Source organism: Sorghum bicolor, chromosome 4 (assembly GCF_000003195.3).
Source record: "Sorghum bicolor cultivar BTx623 chromosome 4, Sorghum_bicolor_NCBIv3, whole genome shotgun sequence".
Taxonomy (NCBI): domain Eukaryota; kingdom Viridiplantae; phylum Streptophyta; class Magnoliopsida; order Poales; family Poaceae; genus Sorghum; species Sorghum bicolor.
The window spans coordinates 2,476,017-2,499,390 of NC_012873.2; the positions used below are offsets into that span (position 1 = coordinate 2,476,017).

The following is a 23,374-nucleotide window of genomic DNA, read 5'->3' on the forward strand; positions in this document are numbered from 1 at the left end:
GCCCGGCCCGAGCACGGCACGGCCCGACAACTATCGGGCCCGGCACGGCACGGTCCGAGGCACCGGGCCGTGCCTGGGCCGCCACCGTGGCCCGTGGCACGGCTCAGGCACGGCCCGACGGCCCGATGCTTAATAGCCTAGTAAAAAATATAACTTTTTAATTTTAAAAAAAAAGAAAATGTAAGTCTGTTGGTCCATCCACCCATCCTAATTGGTCTGTTAAAAAATGTAGCCTGCTAATTCTAAACAAAAAAAAATAGACCTACTACTAGCCTGGCACGACCTTGGCCCGGTGGCCCGCCGTGCCTTCGGGCCGGCCCGATGGCCCACGGGCCGTGCCTTGGGCCATACCCCCGGCACGAGGCACGGTGATGGCACGGCCCGGCCGGCACGACGGCACGGTGCGGCCCGGGGCAGGCACGGCACGGCACGGCACGCCGGGCCACCGGGCCGGGTCGGCACGGCCCGATGGCCATCTATAGACCTTATATCGTAAAGGTTAGTTTGGTGTAGGACAATGTTGCTAGGTGGTGTAAGCAGAGTTGATGGCGTGAAAATAACATGATTTGCAACAGACTACGGTGTCTAGTCTTACGCGACAATGACTAGCACGGCATGGGACTTCGATGATAATGACGCAAGTGGTGATGATGGCTTTTTGCCTTGACGGGCTGATTAGAGCAATGGTGAGTGCAGCGTGGTAAGCAACTGATGGTGGATGGTGCTTGTGGCATGACCGCGGTTGTAGAGATAAGTTGTTTTGAGTGGAGTGGTATAGAGCTTTGGCGAGTGATGGTGTTTGGTGCATGTTGAGGTCCCAATCTAACTAGGCTATGGTTGATTGCTTTTAGTTGTTAGCCTAGCTTGTTGTTGCTGCTTAACTCTCTTAGGGCCATTGTTGCTCAGTTGTATAGCTGAATCTGTTTTTTTTAATATAGTCGACAACTTTCCTAACATTGATCACATGATTATAAACGATCTAGCAAAGAGCAATGCACTCTGAAAGTACTTGTACTATTTTTTATGCACTTTTGCATTTGTATATCTTGATTTATCTTGCATCTCAAGAGGCGAGTCAGTTTCAAAGAAAAGGACAAAATTATCAATGTAGCCATATGCTTAATTAAAACTCTAACATTTAATTTCACCTCGACCAACTTATTCATCTTGTCCATCCACCATTTACATGACAACGAAAATTAAACCTGACAAAGTTTATATAAAAAGAGCACAATAATAACCATACCCTCGTAGATGATGTACAAATGACTATTTTCATGGTTTGGACTATATATGGCGACGCAAGCTCTATTTATCAAAGGCTAGGCCACTTTATTTCTCTATTTATGTTAGACTTGTTTGACATGTCTTTAGATTGGGATCTTGATTCGATGTGTGTATATATTCGTAAATTAAAAGTGATTCTAACATATTTTATATTTAGCATAAAGTATAGACAAAACACCCATTTGCACAAGAATACATATAAAATATTATACAATCAAGATTAAAGCAACTTGTATGATTGCATCTGGTTAGGTCTTGTTTAGTTACCAATTTTTTTTAAAAAATTTTTCCGTCATATCGAATCTCTAGACGTATGCATAGAGCATTAAATATAAATAAAGAAAATAACTAATTACACAGTTTGTTTGTAATTTGCGAGAATTTTTTTTTAAATCTAGTTAGTCTATGATTAAACAATAATTACTAAATACAAACGAGAGTAGCCAAAGCTAAAATTTTTCTCCAACTAAACAAGAGGCCTTAGTCAGTAGTCACTAATCCTATTCCTATCCCTCTCCTAACACCAAACTTGGGTGTAGCCTACCTGAACTGCACCGGTTAACGACTTCAACGCTGCAGCTGCACAGAGCTTGGGATCCTGTGTGCTTCGTGCCAAAGCCCAAAGCCAAAACCGAAGGCGTCAAGGTCAATGCAGAGGCGCGAACTCCGCGGAGGGAGAAGGAGAAGGGAACAAGACGAGCAACAGGACAAGCCAACCAACCCTTTCCATTCCCAAATCTTCCAGCAGGTCCCCATTCGTCTCCAAGTCTCCGGTCTCGATCCCTCCCTTCCAGAACAAGACAGCTGACGCCGCCGCCCCCCGCCGGCCGCACCCGTCCATACCTCCGGCCGGCCAACCGTCTCCTCTCCCGTCTGTCCCGCTCGCTACTCCGCTTATTCGTCACCTTCGCCCCGGCGCTCAGATCTCCGCCGCGCCTCCTCCGCTTGATTCCTCCACCCCGCCCCCATTGCAGTGCGTGGGCGCACGAGGTACGCACGCTCGCGCCTCTTCCGTCCTCTCGCGCGGCCGCGGCGTGTCTAGGGTCGCCGATTCGCGTCCTGCTCCTCGGTTCGGTAGTCATCCCTGACCCGGAGGGCGCTTCGACCCACCCATGCGCATGACCCAGCAGTTGAAGAAGGCTTGGGATTGGCGCCGCATCATTGGTAGCGGGGGAATCGGGACAGTAAGGGCTACTTTGGCAGCCATAGGGTAACTGGGATATGGGTATCTGGAGCCGTGGGGGTTTTGTGGGGTTTTAGATATGGTGGTGATACTTGGTTCGAGGCTTCGAGCAGATATACTGTTGGAATTTGATTCCCTCCTCCTTTTCCTGGTTCCATCCATTGATGCTGGCTGGGTTGAGGTGACACTCGCCTTGGTCACTGGTCCCCGTGTAGCAGCTAACTTTGCAGCATTTTCTAGTTGTGGCTGACAAAATCTAGTGCGCTGAATCCAGCTGAATTGGTTAATCCGTGTCAAATCAAAACTATGAACAACAGTAACAGGCTCCCAACATAGGATGGGACCATACAGCTGCTTTACCTGTCAACTCCAGTAAAGTAGATGGAGCAATCAGGCATCAAATATGAAACCATGTAACCCAAAACCTTTCGAAGTAAAGCAGATGGAACAATCAGACATCGAATCTGAAACCAAGTAACGCAAAACCAGTTGAAACCTAATGGTTTTACTCAATAAACGTTGAAAAAACTAGGTGATCAAAGCATGAGGGCTAATCCTTGCTCTGATTAAGTGGTTAACATATACTAGGTTATTGAATATATAGCTTATCATCTCCATATCTTAGAGACTGATTGCGATAGTCCTGAGCCCCTGATTACCGACCAAACTTTAGGTTTCAGTTAGCCATACTTAAAATCATCATGATAAATTCCGTGCATCTTCTTCTAATTGGCTTGATTTTTTACATGGTGTTGATTTATTTAACCTGTAGTTTATCTGTTTTAACCTTTCAGCACATGCTACTTATTGGTACATGACTTACCTGCCATTTATCATCTTGCAGGACCTGGTTTATTCAAATGCCTGGCAAAATGCTTGCTTGGTGATGTCTGGCTATGATTTGGGTGTTGTTTATCATGCAGTTGGCTTCTCATGGCACTCAAACAGAAGAAACAATGCAGTCTGTGCCCCACTGTGATCACGCAGAAGTGTTGGATTCGCAGCCAACAAGTTCACAACTAAACCTGATAGAGAGATCAACAGAGCATCTAGCCTCATCTGAAATCAAGCCAGTTAGTGTTGATGATGACAATGAAAATGTTGATGCCAATGAAGAAACTCACCTTGTTATCCAAGACGTTCCTCAGTGCCGGATTTGCCTTGATAATGAAGGTTTACTCCATGACTATTAGAACTTTTCTTAGACAGTTGTTAAGGAATTTGAAATGCCTTGTTATTTTTTAATATTCAGTTGTTTGTTTTGTTGCATACCCGCTTGGAGTAGGTGATGACTTGATTGCGCCCTGCCGTTGCAAGGGAACACAGAAGTATGTCCATAGGTCCTGTCTTGATAACTGGAGATCAACAAAGGTCTGGATTCTAGAGCATCTATTCTCTACACGGCACAGACTTAAAGACACTTTCTAATCATCATTATTAGTCTAGTTGGCTCTAACCTAGTATGTTTGTAACACATCACCCAGGAAGGTTTTGCATTTTCACATTGCACTGAATGTCGAGCTGCATTCTTTCTTCGTGCAAATGTTCCTCCAGATCGATGGTGGTTAAGATTGAAGTTTCAACTTTTGGTTGTCAGGGATCACACATTGATCTTCTTTATTGTGCAACTTGTAAGATACTCACACCTTTTATAGATACTTGCAACAGATCCAGTGATTCTGTATTAATATTATTTTGAGGTGCATCATCTTTTCTCTTTCTTTTCTAGATTTCATTGATTTAGCTGCAGCTAGAAATACATATTAATTTTTCTGTTTTCCGCATTATTTAAAAATGAGCATCATGCATGGTCCAAACTATTTGCAGTGTGGTCTGTTCATCTCCTTTCCCTTTCATCCTTGTGGGTTACTTTGAGCAAAAACATGGTATTCTTTATGATTACATCATGGGAGACCAACACACAGTATTTTACAGATCAAGAAAGAGGCCTGGATGTTCATAGTGAACTGCGCACTTATATACATCTTTTTTCGCTCTTATAATCTTGTTTTTTCTTATTGTCTTTTAGGTAGTTGCTTTCATGGGTATGGTGGTTTACAGAGTTTATGGAGATGAACTGCGAGAAATGTTTGGTTATGAAGAGCACCCATATGCTTTTTATGCCATGGCGAGTAAGTTAATTTAATGATTTTTCATAGTGACATCTACAGATCTATTGTGTGCATATTGTATTTTGGTCTCAACTTTAGTTTGGGAAATTTTCTGAACAGCTGCTTTACTTTGAAGCTGAATGAGAACCAATCAACCAATACTTCAGTAATCTGTTTTACTGGAACTGGAACTGCTTAATGCTGATTTAGATTCAATTTTCAATGCCATATGTTTCATGTAGCTAGTAGCTACTATTGGATATGATTTGTAATTAATGTTGCCTTATGTCTCTTACCCATTGTGAGAAGTGAGGACTGTGTACATGTACTATCTTGGTGTAGTTCATGATATAGCATCTTTGAACCTTAAAGATAAAGGATCATTCGTTCTGTTTCATGTTAATGTTTTATGGTTACACAGTATTACTAGTGTAATCATGGACACTATCTTGTATGATTCCACAAATTGCATACCAACCTAGTTATGGATCTTTTTTGGCAGTTCATAATTGCAGGTGGACATAGTTAACACAGAAATTTTATGTGCTCAAGATAAACCAGTGATGTATAGGTTAAGTCATTTGAAAAGTATGCAAGGCACATAGCTATAGCTCTGGCAGACTGGTTGAGAATGCAATGCTATATGTCTCTCCTTTGTTGTCATCTACTTGGATTATAACTGAACAAATTTGATCATAGAAGCACTGATATGCATCTTTACCTTGTCAACTGCTGTATGTTTACATGAATTTGAAATTTTACCTGTAGTTCACATGAAATGCTTGTCAAGGAAAAAGATTAATGTTTGAAAAGTTGTTCAAATTGCAGCACTGGCTATTGTTTTGGTTGGTTTGCTGTATGGGTTCTTCATTGCTATAATATGTGGACAGAGGATAACTGAGCGGCATTACCATGTTCTTGCAAAGCAAGAGTTAACCAAGGTTTGTGAAAGCAAGAGGAAAATTCAGCAAGTTGGATTGACTTATCTTTTCTCCTTATAGTTTATTGTCTTCTCATTTAGCCCATAAAACCTGTATTAAATATTCTGCTTGACATTTGTTATTCCGAATTACCGATGCTGTCAGGAGTATATTGTAGAGGATCTTGAAGGAGCTGACCAAGTGCCAGACCTTGATCCTAACCATGTTACAGAGTTGAAGATATTAGGACTATATTGAACATAGCTGCATATAACACCAGGTATGAAATTTTGCTCTTATTTCTTTAAAATATTTACTTACCTGGTCTCTTGTTATTTACTTCTATAGAAAAGTATCTCTTTTTAGCATGTAGGTGGAAGTGTACTAAAGTTCTCAAACAACAGTAATCAATTTGAAGTGGGAAATGTTTCTTATTCAAGTTTTTTCTTAAGCCTGCACAATTGGTTAACTTCTACAGTTTTGTTTGATTGTGTTGCCTAAATTGTCACCCACCATGATTCGTGAATATCTTCATGGTTCCTAAAATCTGGAGTACTTCTCGTGTCCTTTCCTTTGCACATCCATGGTCATAGGCATACATAATGGGCTCCCAGGCACCCAGTCATATCTGCATCAGTGTGTGATGAGTTCAGTCAGGTGGGTATTATGTTCGAGCCAAGGGTAAAACAGTCAATGGACAAACGTTTTTTGGTTGAGAAAAAAAATGAAAAATAGATAAAGGAAGAGGTTAGTAGTGTTTATGAACTATGAAGCAAAAGCTCCACTGTGGTTATTCTATGGACTGGACACAAAGCTTAGGGGTGGTGTTCTGAGGATTCCATGTGTTACCAATGGCACCCAGGTCACCTGTGGTTTTCCTTGGATCCAATAACTTTTTTGCAGAGCACTATCCATTGGACCATGCATGTGACATCTGGATTGAAGTAACTTGAGGGACACAACACTTGTTTGTTTGTACTAGGAATGCATTTTTTCCTCGAACATGCAGCAGAACTGTGTGCCATTATTATTAAGGAGGAGAAAATGAGTCTTAAGTCTAAGAAGACTTGTGCAGTCCCTTCTCCATTTGGGTGAGCTATACATAAGGGCGCACCGAACAAAACTATATTACAACCATCAACCAAACAAAACACTCACGGCCATATGCTACTAAGGCCTGTGCCCCCTCTTCCCACCCACCCAGCACACCACATTTTATCCTCATCTCCAGTGCCTTGCATGACAATGCTAAAATTAGGTGATACACCCTCAAAGATGCAAACCAATCCTCTGTTTCCATATCTACCATTCCTCCAACACGGCCAATGAATTAAAAGCCCTTGCGCTGCTGTTTAGGGACTTGTTGCAAGGCTTGACGCCACTACAAGGTGAAAACAAGATCATCTGAACCTGAGTTAGCTGCTGCAATCCCACCAAGGATAGCACTGAGACCCAGACACTTCTTGTGAACACACATGAAGTGTTGCACATTTTCTTCTCGATCACACAGTGAGCAGCACATAGGGTGATTAAAGGCCATGATTGGCCAAACAGTCAGCAGTCCAACAATGATTGAGTGAGGCTAACACCACAAAAAAATGCAGTGAGGTGGAGCCCAGGTTCTCCAAATTTCCTTCCGTGGTTATGTATGTATGTTTACTGAGTTGCTCATCCTGAATCCGTCAATTTTGAATGCCATAAGGAGCCGTTCTAACAAGCTGAAGTAGATTTTACAGGAGAAGCACAGGGCTAGAAATATCTCAACAAAAATATCATTTAAATAATCTTGATTTCCTCCAATATGCATAGGCATGTTGCAGGTAGGAAATAAGATAGGCCTGTTGGTTTGAAGAATCTGGTGTAGAAATATAGAATATCGAGGGAAAACTTTTCAGCTTGGTGGCATGTAGTCAACAGATTTGGGTTTCACTTTCACCTTTCATCTTCATATCCAGAAACCAATTTGATCCAGTCCCTTGGGCATGAGGCTTCTAGTGCCCAGATTCAGACATACTCTGTTTTTATGTATGTCAATATGTCATGGAAAGAGTGCCTGATAATTCAAATATGCAAAACCTACATATGACGGCCATGTATAACGCTTACAATGAATACTGTTTTTGCAAAAAAAGAAGAAGAAGAAGAAGAAAGAACCATTACTTCAATTATTTATCTGGTAAGGACAGTAATTAAATACTACGGCAACAACAAATCAAATGTTGAACAAGGAGTTGTCTTTATCAGCAGAGTTGAAGCCACGTTGGGATTAGGGGGTGCAAATGCACCCCTAAAAAAATGTTAAAACAATGATTTTGTCTAATTTTTCACCATATATGTACCCACTGTGGCACATGTATATGCATCCACAAGGCAAGAGCAACCCCTCTCATTCACTCTAGCTTCACCACTGTTTATCAATAGAACTTTGGTGCCTCCATTGACCACAGTTCAGGTTACTAAATAGCCCTCCCTTTCGCTTTCTTCTTTTTACTCCCTTGAAACAAAGATGATTGGTGTAAATTGTAGTCTGAAGTATCAGCAGTAATGATGTCCAATAAGTGTGAACATTCAAGAACTATTAAAACAGAATTACATGTCAAAGGTGTATGCTGCTATTTTCACTCGCAGCTATTTCAGCTGGACCATGTCATGGTTGGTGCAATTATTATGTGTAGACATGTCATTTAATGTTGTTGGGATACAGTGTTGATGCATCTGAATCAACGGTTCACGATGAGGTACTACTTCCTCTGTTATCCAGTACAAGCTGCTGGATTGCTACTGCATAGACAGCTGTGTAAGGATGGACATAGTTGTTGAAGTTACCAAAAATGGGTTGGGATAATTATTTGAGAATCAATGCTCTCGCCTCCTGATTACCATTTGATTCATCTATAGAAGTCTTGAATAGTTATGATGCTCTGTTGTTGGGAAATCACACATTTGTCACACTGCCTAACCACCTAAAAATGTGCGGATCTCTTGTAAATTTTTCAGGCACTCAATCTTCAATTAACTTGTATATTCTTTTCCAGATAAACATTGATGATGAATCGGGAAAAGCATACCGGAAACAAATCCTAGGTCGATGCTGCAAGAAATACATTTATCAGTCCACTTCACCTGGAGACGTGCAAAACGGGCCTTTGCGTAGCCCATAAATTCTTGAGAAGCACAACACACTTGCTCATTTGAAGAGCAACATTTGAAGATTCTTTTGTTCCAATTCCAATGTAGGTTTGATAGCTCTCAAACAAGATAATAACATTATGGTAGAAGTGCTAGGATGATGGTCTGAATGGACATTTTTGTAAAGTAGTAGCATATTTCTTTTCTCCCTTGCTTCAGGTACACATTAAGCACATAACAGCTAAGATGCAAATGCTTCGTTTGTTGTACATACCCTGTAAAACTTTACTGCCAAACTCGCAATCCTTTGTCCTTTGATTATTTTGATCGAATCGATGAACTAAATAATATAACCTGGAGCTGGAGGTGCTCAAAAGTCTGTACGTGTTGCAACGCTCTTCAGAAAATGGGATCGATGTGGGCTTGTGCTGGATTGCTTGACTTTGCTGCCATCATAATTTGGTCTGCACATGGGTGCATCTTTTTTTCAATTGTTTGTTACGTACATTTTTCTGAATTTTCTATGGTTGCTAGTACCTTGGGACTTGGGATGTGCTGCTGAAATCAGGAGCACGCTTGCTGCTTGCACGAGGATACTCCTGCCTTGCTTGCATTACTATTTACTATTATTAATAACACGGCAGGCACCTGAAGGTGGTGATCATCAACAGTCCTCCTGTGGAACCATCTCATTGCAAAAGCTATAAAGATCCTAAATTTCCAATATATGTATGGAGCCTGTTATGAATTAATACTAGTAATCGTACTTTTTTCCCTCTAGATTTAATTAATATATGCTGTTAAATGACGATGAGAGTGAAACTGACCATGGTGACTTGTTAAAAGAATATTCCAGGTCCAGGCAGAGCTGCCGCAGTGCCTGTCAAGCGTGTGAATAGCCATCATGGATCTGCATGAACTTTCTCCAGAAAATGCCATGATGTCACCACGACAACTGTAAGTTATGTTCTTCTAACTTTATTTATAGTGCTATCAATTAGCCATGATCCCATGAATCCTTGAACTAAAACTCTTCCGGAAACCTTGGCTGGGTTGCTGAAGAAGCAACATTATGTTTGACTCTTGTTTCCTAACAAAACACATGAACACCGATCCAATCTTGTAGTTTCTTATGTAAGGTATTGGGTCAACTGCACCGAGTTTGCCAAAAATTTGCTTGACTTCCTAGCTCTTGACAAAACTATCATGCTCCAGCATCAGCACGTTCACCGCAACTAAAACAAGGGAATCTTTCTCGTTTTTCACATCAATAAGGTAGTTTATTACTTCGAGTCCAAGTTAATTGAACTTGCTAAGACAAGATTCAAGCCTTTGCTGGGGGTTAAAGGCCCACTAATGGTGTTCCTAAAGCTGACTGTGGCAAGAGCCAGGAAGCGAGCAACCATGTGGATGTGGCAAGAGAAAAAGAGATTGTACCATTACTTTCCATGATATGCAAGCGTATAGTAACTGAATGACACTGATGATGATGCATGACAGCGTGAGCTTGGTGATGGATGTGAGGTACAGACAGTGGCATGTCCAGTCCTATGGCAAAAATAGACCCAGTTGGAGTATTGGACTCGAACTCTTTGATTAGGTGGAGACATTATGACTAGATTTGGGCATTGATTAGCTCACTAATAAATTCATTCATGAATGCGAATTTCAGTTTGTTCCATAATTAAGACCTGGAAGCTGTGGGAGTATTTGCATATTTATGTTATTAAATGCGCAGTTAACTAATAGTTACAGCCTTCATGGCCAATGAGAAGGTACCTAAGCAGAGTTACTACTTAGTAGCTCTGGTCTTGTCCAATTGAAATTTTGCCGAACAAGTTAGCTTTTTGTTAGGCCCATGCTTTCCTCATTTGATTATGGGACCCTCTGGCTGAACAGTTTTGTAGCATTGCCTCTTCACTGTTCATCTTATCACATAATCAAAGGCCAACTGTTTTGCTACAGTGCCATATATCACAATACTCAATGAATTTACAAGCAAATTTAAGATGCATATATATCAATATATGTGCCTTCAGTTTTCTTCCATAAACATATTGATATACACACGTACTACTTTGGTTAACAAACAGACAAAAACTTGATTGGTTTATAGCTGGGAGTGAAAAGGTTGCAGCAAAGTCAAGAAGTACGTTGCTAGATGCATGATTGTGATATGAAGTGACGAATTTCATTGAAAACTGACATTTTCGAGAGCCAGCCATGACATATGTCATATCACAATATGTTACTCCTTTTGACCTGTACATCTCTTCAATCACCCAATTGAGTTGTTGAAGGCTTATCTCAATGAGGAATAACATGTATCTTTCAAGCACTGTAGTTCAACAGTTTTTTTTTATGGTCATGTAGTTCAACAGTGGGTTTGGTTTTCTAGGTTTTACAATCCCTGGGCCTTATTTGCAGGGGTGGAGACAAGGGGGGCAGGCAGGGGCCCATGGCCCCCCTATGAATGTGAAATATTTTTGAAATTCGAATAAAATTTGAAAATTTAACACTGCCCCCCCACCCCACCCCAAACACACACACAACATTCAAAAAAGTAACTTCATGGCTCCGCCCCTTCTTATTTGTATTGCATATTGATATGAAGAGAGACAGATGAAACATATGAACCATCTAGAGTGGTAGTGTCCATACTCCATAAAAAATATTATTTGCAAGCAGTTAATCAGTTAAACTATATTCATCAGAAAGAATTAATTGATGGGGAAAGTGTTAGGATACTCACAATGCAAGACTCTATCATAGAGTCCAAGACAATTAATTACATATTATTTATGGTATTTTGCTGATGTGGCAGCATATTTATTGAAGAAAGAGGTAGAAAAAAATAAGACTCCAAGTCTTATTTAGACTCCAAGCCCACATTGTTCGAGGTAATAAATAACTTTAGACTCTATGATAGAGTTTGCATTGTGAGTGCCCTTAGTGTTTGTTTCCCTAGTGTCATAGTAAAGAACTATCAAAAGATTAAGGATTCTTAACCAAGTAAGCCAGACAAGTTCCTTTGGTTTTTCCTTGCAAGATCGAAAATGCTTCGAAAAAGGGATTGCAAAAAGGTCTGAAACAGAATGAAAGATGGAACAACGCATTTACAATCTGATAATATTGCTTTAATCCTTTCAGGGTAAGCTAACAGCCGCCTCACCACACGGCATAGCATTATGCTGCCATAATAGAGTCAAATTGGTGAATTGATACCGATGCCTCGAGCCAGTTGTTGTATATGAATCAGGCAATGGTAGTGGTAGTCACATCCAATGGATACCCAGAAGCTTCAAATACTCCAAAAAAAGTTTGGATTGTTGAGTAAACATAGCTAAAGTTATACGCAATCATATCCTCCCAACCAACCCAGAAATACTAAATTCCTCCATTTCTAGAATGTGAAGAGCGACCGTTGTCTGAATACACTAGCTTTATTACTGAAAATACCATGAACAGCCTTTCAAGAAGGTAAAAGCATTCTTGTAACCAGGACTTGGTTTGTGTAACTTTTGTCTTTGAGTTTGTGCATCCAGCCACAGGCCATGATCTTCATTGGCTGGTCTCCAGATGTCTGCAAAGTGCAATAGAGCACTGACTCTGAGGGTCGCTTCTACTTGCTCTTCCAGGTAAATTCCTACCCCATCCTTCAGCCCCCATGAATGCACATTGCCCCCACTCTTATGGCATTGCAACTGCTTGCTTTTACACACTCGGTTGCCTTCCCCTTGAACACTAGAAACAAAACCCTACCTCTTCACACACTGACCATGGCAATCATCTTTCACCACGGAACGGCGCAATAATGCCGCATTTCCACCTTCCATTTGTGCACATAGCGCGTCGTCAAAACTATACAAAAGGGCGAAAAAACAGGAGGGTAACAGACCAACCAAGGTAAGTTTATATGTGGGGAGAGGAGTATAGGTGCTTTACAGAGCAGTATGTATGCAGTATCAGCTACATCTGGTTCAAAGGCAAGATGCAATGTGCATGTGAGTGTGCACATTATTTGGTTTTATCTTTTCCGTTTGCAGAAAAGGTGGAGCCAAAAACAAGGATAAAGCCGGCCGACCACGCATATTTCTCTGTTCCTGATGGTTACCTGCAACATGGAATGCAAGGGAAGCAGACAAATGTAATCGGATTCTGCCAATTGTCTATACAATTCTTAGGTAGAATCAAATGGTTCGGGTCTTGCGAATTTTTAATCTTGGTGCTTTATGCTTTTGTGGGAAAAGTTTGAAATTCGTCAGAGTTCAGTTCAGCATCCGGTGCAGTTCTACGTGGGGATTAATTGGGGGATCGTCTTTATAAAGCGCGGTTCATCTTTCAATCAACTTATTCCTTGCTTGTTTCAGTTTAAAAACCTAACAAAATGCAACTTTCAATCAATTAAAATTCTACCGAGGACCTTCCGTGATATGTTTTTTTTTAACTCTTTTCCCTGTGAAAGGGAAGATTGAAGTGCAGAAAATCCTTTTACATCCACATTTCATATTATGCACTTCGACAACTTGTAAATTGAACTTCTAGTCCTTCAAAGGATTCAGTTAACAATGACTGAATCTGATCTGGGGACCTGTACAAACTACTGACGGAGCAATGTGATTGAACATGAACACAGCAGCCTTTGTCTCCAAGCCTCCCCCATATGTATGAGTGCTAAGCATCACGCATCACCGGCCACATGGGCATAGGCGACACACAGACAGATTAGTACATGCATAACCCATGTCCTAAGCAGTATTCAAGCGGGTACAAGTACAGTTTTGCCTTGGTTTCCGTAATAAGGAATCAAGAGACCATATTTAACTCTTTTCAGGCCATATTTACGCTTGATAGATCGTGTGTACACGAATCACCATGCCACCATGCTTTGATAGGATCTGAGCTACTAATACACTGTTAAGAAATTCTTATCATTGACAAGAAACAGTCTTATGCCACATTTAGCGCACTTTGTGCTATATAAATTTTGCTCTTTATTCTATGGGCCTTTATTCCAAATTTCCAAGTCTTATTCGGCTACTTAATTCTATCATTTTTCAAAAGTTTTTATTCTGCATAACCTTCGCATCTCCAGGTAAGATATTTTCTAGGCTTATTAGTCATATTTGTGGTGCAGACTCATTTTACACAAAAAAAAAAGATTCTATATATTCTTTACTCGTATTCTTTCCCCCACATTATTTCTCTGCAAATATATAACCAAGAGAAAAACCTGACAACCCCACAAGCAAATGAAATTCCATAGTCTCCTGGCCACTGATTGTAGCTTTTGGAGCAATGTCTTGTCAGGTTTCCCTAGGTCTCATCTCATGTGTGTAGTGTGTACTGCATGGACCTGCCTTTGGACTCAAGTGAAACTATGATCCAAAAGCAACAATCACCGGCATTGGGATTCTTTTCCTCTTTGCAATGACACACAGTTCTCCTGCGTGTTAGTTACAAAAAATGATTACTTTGCTCTTTGCTTTACTCTTTGTGTAAATTACAAGTGCCAGATGTGTAAGAACAGAGGTAACTCATGTTAGGGTACATAGTATAACAAGGAGAAAATATCTTCTCTGGCTTCTCCAACCCTCCACACATCTTTATTAGTATAACAAACAAGCAGAACTTTGGCACACCAAGTGATGGTAAAATATCATTAAGTAATGCAGTGACTCTGGTGCCATGCCATCAAGTACCTGAAGAATCTTGAGAGATACCACCACCACCAAGAAAAACAAAATTCCACTGTTCTTGTTCTACTTCTACAGGGGGGGGGGGGGGGGGGGGGCATTCCCTATTATATCTGCTGGCTTCCCAGTTTCCCTCCTGCAAGCAACATGCAGTTTGTTTATAGAGAAACGAAATGCAGAAACATATGCACGCCAGGTTGCCAGATCAAGCAGAAAGATGGGTGAATGATTTGCTTTACTAAGAAGAAGAAAACTTGAGAAATGTACCCATTTATACACCCACCATATCAGGAGGGATTCATTTGTGCATGCCTTAAATATACACACTATTCGTCTAAACGATCGTTTAGCCCGTTTACACCTATCTAAATGCTGGCTGCTTTACTCGTTTAAGTGGCCATTTTACCTGAATAATAGCTAAAAGGAAGGTGACTGGTTGTTTGCTGTTTAACATTTAGGATAACATTGCGTATAGATCATTTAGCTAGCACTATTGCTGATGCTGAGTCTGAAACCCTTGAACTGGCAGTGAGGTCCTTTTCTTATCCACTGCCTTTCAGATGATCCTCGGCGCATCTGCCGCCGACCGGCGACCGCCTCAACGGCGACATTGGCCAGGCCAGGGATGGAGAATATTCCGGGCGTCTCTTGACATATCCCCCTCTGTGTGGATGGATGGATGGATGGAGAGGAAGAAAGGTGGAGGCTTGGCCTGCAAGGAGGTGACCACATCCTTGGCCTCGAGCCCTTGATTCCCTCCCATTGCAGAATGGCTTGGGCAGCAATCCCCTCCCCTGTTCCCCTGTGTGTGTGTGTGTGTGTGTGTGTGTGAGAGAGAGAGAGAGAGAGAGAGAGAGAGCGAGCTGGCTGGCTCCACTCAATTCCATCAATGTAGCTGCTACCTCCCAGCCCCAGGCATTGCAGGTCCATTGCACCAATTGCGTTTGCAGAGGCAGTGCCAGTGGTCCATTCCATTGCATGCCAATGCCGATGGCAATGCCAAGAGCACTGCATCATATACTTGCCGGTGGCCATTTGGGGATTTGGAGTAGTTGGTGATCTGCAGCTCCAGTTAGCCACTGGAAAATCAGATTGTGTGTGTGTGTGGCAGCAGCAGAATCATCAGAGGGTAGCATGTGGCTTGGTGGGTACCAAGAGAGAGAGAGAGATCATGTGAGCTTGTGTCCTGATGCATTGGAATGCAATGGACTGAAATATCTGTGTGCCGTGGGACTGAGAGCCTGGAATGAGCACAGCTACATAGATGGCACTGAGGGCTAGGGTAGCACTAGTGCAGCTGCCATTAGCTTGCAGGGAGGGATCATTGTACTGGCAGTAGCAATGTACAACAGTGCTGGTCCATGAGACCATGACAACTAGAAAGTGGTCTTCTGGTACAATCAAGTTCTCAAGAAAGAAACAAGGGAACACGAGGCACAGTGGCTGGCTCTGGCTGAGAGTGGGGGAGAACAAAGAGGGTAATTTGGAGAATCTCTTTCTGCAAGCACAATGGCCATCGATACTGTACTCAACCAAATCCACAGAAATAAAAGTGAAACACGAAAATGAGGCCAGTTATTCCATTCTATCTATTCTATTCCCCGCCATAAAAGACTGGTTGTTGTCACTCTGATTATTCCCACTACCTTGAAGAATATCAAGAGTAACTTTCTGCTAGTGAATAGGAGAGATAATGTATATACTTGTGCACCACTTGCCCATAGGCATCGGAAAGATGTACTACGAGCTGTTAAAAATCTGAAGCTCACAACCAGACACAGCACAAGAGCCAGCTCTGGAGACTGACAGCATTATTTATATAGCACGGTAGCACAGCATAATTCAGAGGCACAGAGAAAAGATAAGTCTGGCTCAATAAAGAGAAAAACTGACAGAATGGACTGAACATTAAGATTAATGCAAGGCACAGGTAGAGTAATTAAACTGTAGATTATATGGTGCACTTCCTTTGTTTGACAGAGATACTAGTAAGGTTACTGCTATTCTTACATAGTAGTGGAGTGACACAGTACATGAAAGCAGTGACAAGAGCAGACCTCGAGTTACACTTACACAAGGTAATTAGTAGTAGTTCATTAACCATAACCCCAGCAGCTAGCTTAGCTAATTAGGTGCGGTGCCCCAGTTGCTTACCCCACCAGTTGATAGCACAGTACAGTAACAGTAAGTTTCATGGCTCACCACCACGTCTGATCTGACCTCAGTTCTTCAATCTCACTAGCAGATTACTAACCTGAAACACCAGAAGCAAAAAACAAGGAAAATATGTTTTTTTTCCCTCCCTCCTCTTGATGCTTTGTGCTGCCATGGTGATTTCAGTCTGGAGCTAGGAGCTAGCAGAGCTGGTACATATTCTCGGGGCAGGATCTGAGGAGGTCGTCCAAGGCGGTGGCGCCGTCGAAGGCGAGGTAGGGGTCGGAGGAAGAAGCGGCGGCGGCTGTGAGGGAGACGGAGACGGCGACGGCGCCGACGGCCGCAGCGGCGTTGGTGTTCATGCAGGCGAGGATGTCGTTGAGGGAACCGAGGCGCGCGGCGAGCTCGGCGGCCTGGGTGCGGAGGACGGCGTTCTCGGCGTCGACGGCGAGGAGTCCCTGCGTGGTGAGTCCGAGCGCGGTGGCGACGTGCGCGTTCTCGCGGCGCAGGTGCGCGGCCTGCGCGGTGAGCTCGTCGAGGTGGCGCTGCTTGCGCATCCGCGACCGCCGCGCGGACTCGCGGTTGGACAGCATCCGCTTGGCGCGCCGCTGCTCCATGAGCGCGCGCAGCTCCTCCTCCGTGCCCGCCGCCGCGGCCAGCGCCGCCGTCGCCGCCGACAGAGAGCCCGAGCTCCCGCTCCCGCTGGAGGAAGCCATTCTCTTCTTCCTGTGCTCCGTCCGACAAGAACCGCCCTTTCTTGCAAGAAAAAAAAACAGAGCAGCTCTCTGCTTCTTGATTTCTTCTTCCTCACTGGATTACTACACAAGATCACACTAGCAGAGAAATCGAAGCCCTCTTTTATCTTGGCCTCGATTTCTTTTTCTTCTTGTTGTTTGTAATAACTTGTAACACTAGTAATAAAGGTCTTTGCTAGCAGCAGTAGGGAAGTGCATGCAAGCTAAAGCTTTAGGAAACGACTGAAACAGAGACGACGACGACGACGAAGGCAGAGATGACTGACACGGACAGAAGAGGAGGACGACGATCGATGCTACTAGATGGAAAGGGAGGAGGAGGAAGAAGAAGGCAGAGAGTGGGAGAGAGGAGGCGTGGCGATGATGAGGGCGAGTAGTTTATGAGAAGACATAGAACCAGTAGAGGAAGACGACGGAGAAAGACTGGACGAGATGGGTGCGACGCCGGAGTGTGGAGTTGATCATAAACCCCGAGAGGAGGATCTCACTGATCACAGGCGACATCAATGAGGAACTCTAGGACGAACGGCAGCATGTGCTTCCCCTGTTGTTGGCTCCGATTGGCACTCCCAATCGGAGCAACCGGCCTGCGCGGCGGCGGGCGGGGCGGCGGGTGTGGTGGCGCGAGGCCGGAGGAGAGGTGTGCCGGGTTTTGCGTGGACGGAGGCGAGGCTATGGCGATGGCGATCGGGCGGAGCTGGATGGCTGGCTTATAAAGCGAGCGAGCGAGCGGCCGGCCGGAGCAGCACGCACCCGATTCGATCGGTGGTGGACTGGTGGTGGTAGTGGCCGGTGGCTGTGGCTGGGTAGCTAGCTAGTGTAGGTGCGGGGCTCCCTCTCTGTCCGTGTCACTGCTTCTCGCTCCTCCTGCTCCTGCTGCCGGTGGGAGAGATGCTGGCGCATCTGCGGCCGAGGAAGGAAGAGGGGAGGAAGGAGAGGAGGGGGGGTTGGCGCAGCGGCGAAGCGGGGATTTATAGCCGCTGGGAATGGAGAGGTGGGAATCAAAAGTGGAGAGCAGAGGAGGGAGATTGCGGAATCCGTTTCCGGGACAGGGCAGAAAGGAGGCGAAAGGAAATGGGAATGGGAATGAGGCCTGGACTACTGTACTACAAGTGCACAGCACAGCGGCGAGATTCTGATTCCTATTCCAGGACGACGATCGTGGTGGGCGGCGGGAAAGGCAGCCCCTGGTTGGCAGGTGGCGGTGATGGTGAGTGAGATCGACGGCGGCAAAACCTCCTCCTCCAGTCCTCCTCCGCTGGGTTCATTACTGAACTATACTCCCTCCATCCAGCTTTTATTATACATACACTTTAATCTTTTTAAAGATCACACTCATACATGCACTTTTAGCGTTTTATTTGTTTAATTAAAAATACTTTATAATTTTATGGTTTTTTCTCAAAGAAAATAGAACACATTTTCTCCTTTTTTTCCTATATAAAAATGGAAGATGAGTGTTGTAGAAACACTCAAATGTTACTTTACGAGAGCATTTTGGTTATTTCATTCTATTAAAAATGTCACACTCCGAAAAGTTAAAGTTGAAATTACTGTTAGCTAATTTATTGTGAGAGAAAAACACTGTTGGCTAGCAGAAAAAATACGGCTGAAAAGAAAAGAGAAGGCTCTGTAAAAATGCTAGACGAATGTTGTAGGGACACTTATATTATTAGATACTACTTTACGAGGGCATTTTGGTTATTCCATTCTATGGAAAATGTCACACCTTGAATTGGTCACCCTGAGCATCTGCCACATTTTATTTGCCTAGTATTTGGAAACGTTGTATAATTCACCTCGAACGATCCGAATCTGCATTGGAGCTTGGTGTGTGCGCACGTGAGATGAGAGAGTGAGAGGCGCAAGGAAAGGGGTCGGAAGAACAGCTAGCGGCGATAGTAGCAGGTATGGACGATTGAATTGAATTATTGTTAGAATCCAGCGGATGTCGACATGCTGTTGCCGCATAAAGAAATATAGATATAAAGAGTTAAGGTGGGTAGTACAATTTCTCTATCAAGAAAAATCCGTGAAGGGCTATTTGAATCCCTTCATTTTGGAACAATTGATATCTGCACAATGGGTTATTAATTAGACAATTTGGTTTGAAATTTGATATTTCATAACTTTTCTAAGCTCACAAATAAGTCTATATCAAATTCATATAAGGTGGGAGATGGAAATGTATTTTATAGAGCACTATCCACTATGTTATAATTCTATTCTCCAACTTATAGCTCATTCTTGTATTTTATTAAAACTTCTACCCCTCTTAATACAATGATACATAATACTCTCGTGTATTCGATAAAAACTTATAGCACACTCTTCGCATCCCTATAATACAAATGCAACATATAAGTATGTCCCTTGTATGTCTACTAACAATAAATATACAAATTTATTATATATATAACTATATTAGCTTAATTAATTATTCTATGCCCAAATTTTAATTACAAAAATGAATTCAATTCGAAGGATCCAGCTAGACCCTACAGTTTCATCAGTCAGAATTCTAACTATCGACATTTTTTGTACACTAAATACACTATGGAAATGTAATAAAATTTCTGAATAAGATGTGTAGTTGAGCTGGTTAGGTTTCTTAGGTCGAAACCTTGAGTAATCAGCGGTCGGATTGAGTGTCCGATGTACTGATATCATACAAAGAGGAAGGAGAAAAATTAAACATCAAGCCCTGATGATACAAACGACTGAAGTAACAGAACCCAGCGGATGATATTGTCGCACTTTTTTTTTTTGCTTTATAAGGTGTATCAGAGAAATAGCTTCTCATACCACTACACACACATAACAGTATATAATAGTTCGTCACCTTTTTTTTACAAGAAATAACTAATTCATCACCTCGGCGAGAGGCTATCGAAACAAAACCAGCGGCGGCGGGCGGTGAATCTCTGAGCGATTCGAATCTGCATCGACCCTGCGAAACAGCTAGAGCTTTTTTTTGCAAGAAGCACAGCAGTAGATGCAGAGATATATATACGCCGTGGTCATCAGAGGCTGGCTCATCAGATCACGGTAATTAAAAAATAACCTCATTGCTTTTAGCACAAATTAATAATTACGTACGATTTTATAGTACTCAATCCATTCCAAATTGTAAGTCGTTTGACTTTTTTAATATCAAGTTTGACCACTCGTCTTATTCAAAGTTTTATACAAAATATTACTTTTTTTTTTGTTGTGTATTGGTTTATTAATAAAAGTTCTTCAAGAGTGACTTAAATTTGACTATATTTGCATAAATTTTTTTGAATAAGACGAGTGGTCAAACTTGGGGTAAAAAAAGTCAAACGACTTACCATTTGGGATGGAGGGAGTACGTACTACTACTACACACACCCCCGCTATAGATCCGCGCGCGTGCAGAGGAGAGAGGACGTCGCAGCACTGTGCAGAGCAGGCGTTGCGTGCGCGCACGTGCGCCCCCGATGCATGCATGCCGCGAGCAAAGCGAGCGTGTGCGTGTGCGGATGCGCGGCCGACCACCGTGATGGATCCATGACGGCATCCATCGGTCGGCAGACCCCCTCGTGCTCTGGCTCTGCCGCCGCCGTGTCTGTCCGGCCGGCAGATAAAGCTCCCTCTCTCCGACCGGCCGGCCATGATCGCCCCGGCCGCCATGATCGAGCTGACGACGACGACCTCCGATCCTTCGTCGAGCGAGGGTGCATTGCGATGCGATGCGATGCGATGCGAATGGAGATGCATGGAGCTAGACGACGGAGGTTGTTGCTAGCTACACTGAGCTACGGAGTAGTACGTAGCTGTAGCTCGCCGCTGCCGCCGCTTTTGCCGAACGGCGCCGTACCTGCGTCGATCCACCGTTGCGGTGGAGCGGTGACTCCGATTCCGATGAGATCGACAGCGCGTACGTGCATGCATGCATACCGCGCATATCAGCTCTGTCAGTCAGCTTGCATGTTCTGCTGCACTGCATGGCCGGGCGCGAGATGGATTCAGCAGGGGTCCATCGACGTGTGTGCTTGCTGCTGCTATCTGCCTCCATGCTGCCATGTCCGACCCTTTTCCATGCATGTCGTCTTTGGAGAGGAGAGGAGAGGAACTTTGAGATCGATCGAGACCCCCCCCCCCCCCACCCCCACCCGTAGCAAAGGCGCGCGTACGTGTCGTCTCTTCTCGCGTACCCGCGCCCGACCCCACGTACGGTACGTGGAGGCCCATCGTTCTGCCTCTGCAGCTCCTCGACATCGGTAGCTTTCCCCTCGTTGTGCGTACGTGTGTGTACTGTCAGCGCGCGACGCGTGTTACTCTTGTTTTTTTATTATAAAAGATTGACCAAAACTAGTAAACCACTAAAAAAGTTGATTCCCACCGTTGTGCCCAACTTCTTCGGCTATATATCCGTGTGCCATTACGTCCCCATTTCGTTCGTTTTCTCCCGTTGAAGGAGTCTGACATGTGGGTCCCGGATAGCATAATGTCCTTCTTACCCTTACACCATGAGTCTTGCGGGGACCACGGTGGGGCCGAGCACACAGTCCACCGAGGACGCCTCCACGGCGAAGGGTATCCCAGGCGCGCACCACACGTCGGCGCCGATCCCCCGGTGACGAAGCCTCCGCCTCCTCCTCCTCCTCCCGCGCCGCCCACGCCACGGTCCTTCCTCCTATCCTTGCCCCTCCGCCGCCGATGACCGCGGCCGCCCCGGGCGCGTACGCCTGCGACGTCGTCGCCGACGTGCAGCCCAGGCCGTGCAGCGCCGCCGAGACGAAGCCCTTCCGCCTCCCCTCCTCCTACGTGGGCACCGGCGGGTGAGGACGAGGAGGCCTCGCCGCGGGGGTGTAGGAGCAGGCGCCGGATCCTCCTCGTAAACCTGGCACAACTCGGGCGCGGAGGAGCGAGGCCTGTAGGTCTTTGGCGGCGAGCAGTGCCATGGTGGCCTGCAGCGCGGCATCGGTGTGCGGGCTCACAGCGTCCCCTCTCCTGGCGTCCCACTCCCGCGCTGGCTCACGGCGTCCCACTCCCGCATTCCCGCCGTCCCCATCCCTCTCGGCGGCATCGGGGTCGCAGTTGCCTGTGCCGACCTCGTCCTCTGAGTCTGAGTCGTTCCCGGCGTCGGAGAGGCGGCCGAAGCCCTGGGCGTCGAGGATGGCGAGCACCTCCGCGGCCGCCCGCTCTGCCTTGCGCCGCTGCGCCGTCACCTGCAGCGACGGGCTTGGTGACTAAGCCGCCAGGAATGCGAAGAGGAAGGACGGAAGGTAGTCAGTGGCACTCGGGACAAGAAAATTTTGTTGTCGAGACCAAATAGTTCAGGGGCATTGAAGTCTATTGTCAGGCCACTTAACTGCCGTTAGGCTTCAAAATAGACGGAACGACACACGGTTATAGCCGAAGATGAAGTTGGGCACAATCAACTTTTTAGTGGCTTTCTAGTTTGGTCAATCTTTCATAATGGCATAGAGGTAAAAGCCTTTTGTTTTCTTCCTCCTCCGTCTGCAAGATCGTCTGTTGTCTACTCCCTCGCTACCACGAATAAACGTATTTCTTTGACTTCTATGATTCATGTTTAACAGTTTATCTTATTTAAAATTTTTTAATAAATATTATTTATTTTATGACTTATTTTATTATTAGATCTATTTTTATAATGATTTATTTATTTTATTATTTGTATAAAAAATTTAAATAAGATAAATGGTCAAATATGAATCGTACTGGTCAAAGAAATGCATTTATTTAAGTCACGGAGAAAGTACTTAGGACTCATCTACGTCTTAAATTTTTTAACTTTTATTCACGGAGCACTTTTATTTATATTTAATAATAATTACCAAATCACAGACTGCTAAAAAAATTATCTTGTAAATTACAAATAAATTATATAATTAGTTTGTATTTTCGTTTATATTGAATACTCTATGCATACATTTAAAGATTTAATGTGATGGAAACTTTTAAAAAAAAATAGAAACTAAACCAAACCTAAGGCCTTGTTTAGTTTGCGTTTTTTTGCTATAGTAACACTTTCGTTTGAATTTGGTAATTATTATCCAACTATAAACTAACTAGACTTAAAAAATTTGTCTCTTAAATTATAGATAGACTGTGCAGTTATCTTGAAATTTTTTGAAACTAAATAAGATCT

The 23,374-nt window shown here is 43.8% G+C and overlaps 2 protein-coding genes across 6 annotated transcripts; one reads left to right on the forward strand and one right to left on the reverse strand.

The window, feature by feature from the left end:
* On the forward strand, positions 1,861-9,006 carry LOC8057515 (E3 ubiquitin-protein ligase MARCH1). Of its 5 annotated transcripts, none has more exons than XM_021460351.1 (8): positions 1,861-2,035; positions 3,315-3,643; positions 3,723-3,841; positions 3,955-4,101; positions 4,500-4,602; positions 5,395-5,522; positions 5,667-5,781; positions 8,537-9,006. In XM_021460351.1, the coding sequence occupies exons 2-7, from the start codon at positions 3,367-3,369 to the stop codon at positions 5,757-5,759; spliced, it is 867 nt and encodes a 288-aa protein (XP_021316026.1). In that variant the 5' UTR covers positions 1,861-2,035; positions 3,315-3,366; the 3' UTR covers positions 5,760-5,781; positions 8,537-9,006. The 5 variants fall into 5 exon arrangements, with proteins under 5 accessions (XP_021316026.1, XP_021316025.1, XP_021316028.1 ...); XM_021460350.1 differs by having other exon boundaries at positions 1,862-2,277; XM_021460353.1 differs by having other exon boundaries at positions 1,876-2,277; positions 3,756-3,841.
* LOC8057516 (bZIP transcription factor 11) lies at positions 16,241-18,194 on the reverse strand. Its single transcript, XM_002453217.2, has one exon. The coding sequence runs from the start codon at positions 17,194-17,196 to the stop codon at positions 16,681-16,683; it is 516 nt and encodes a 171-aa protein (XP_002453262.1). The 5' UTR covers positions 17,197-18,194; the 3' UTR covers positions 16,241-16,680.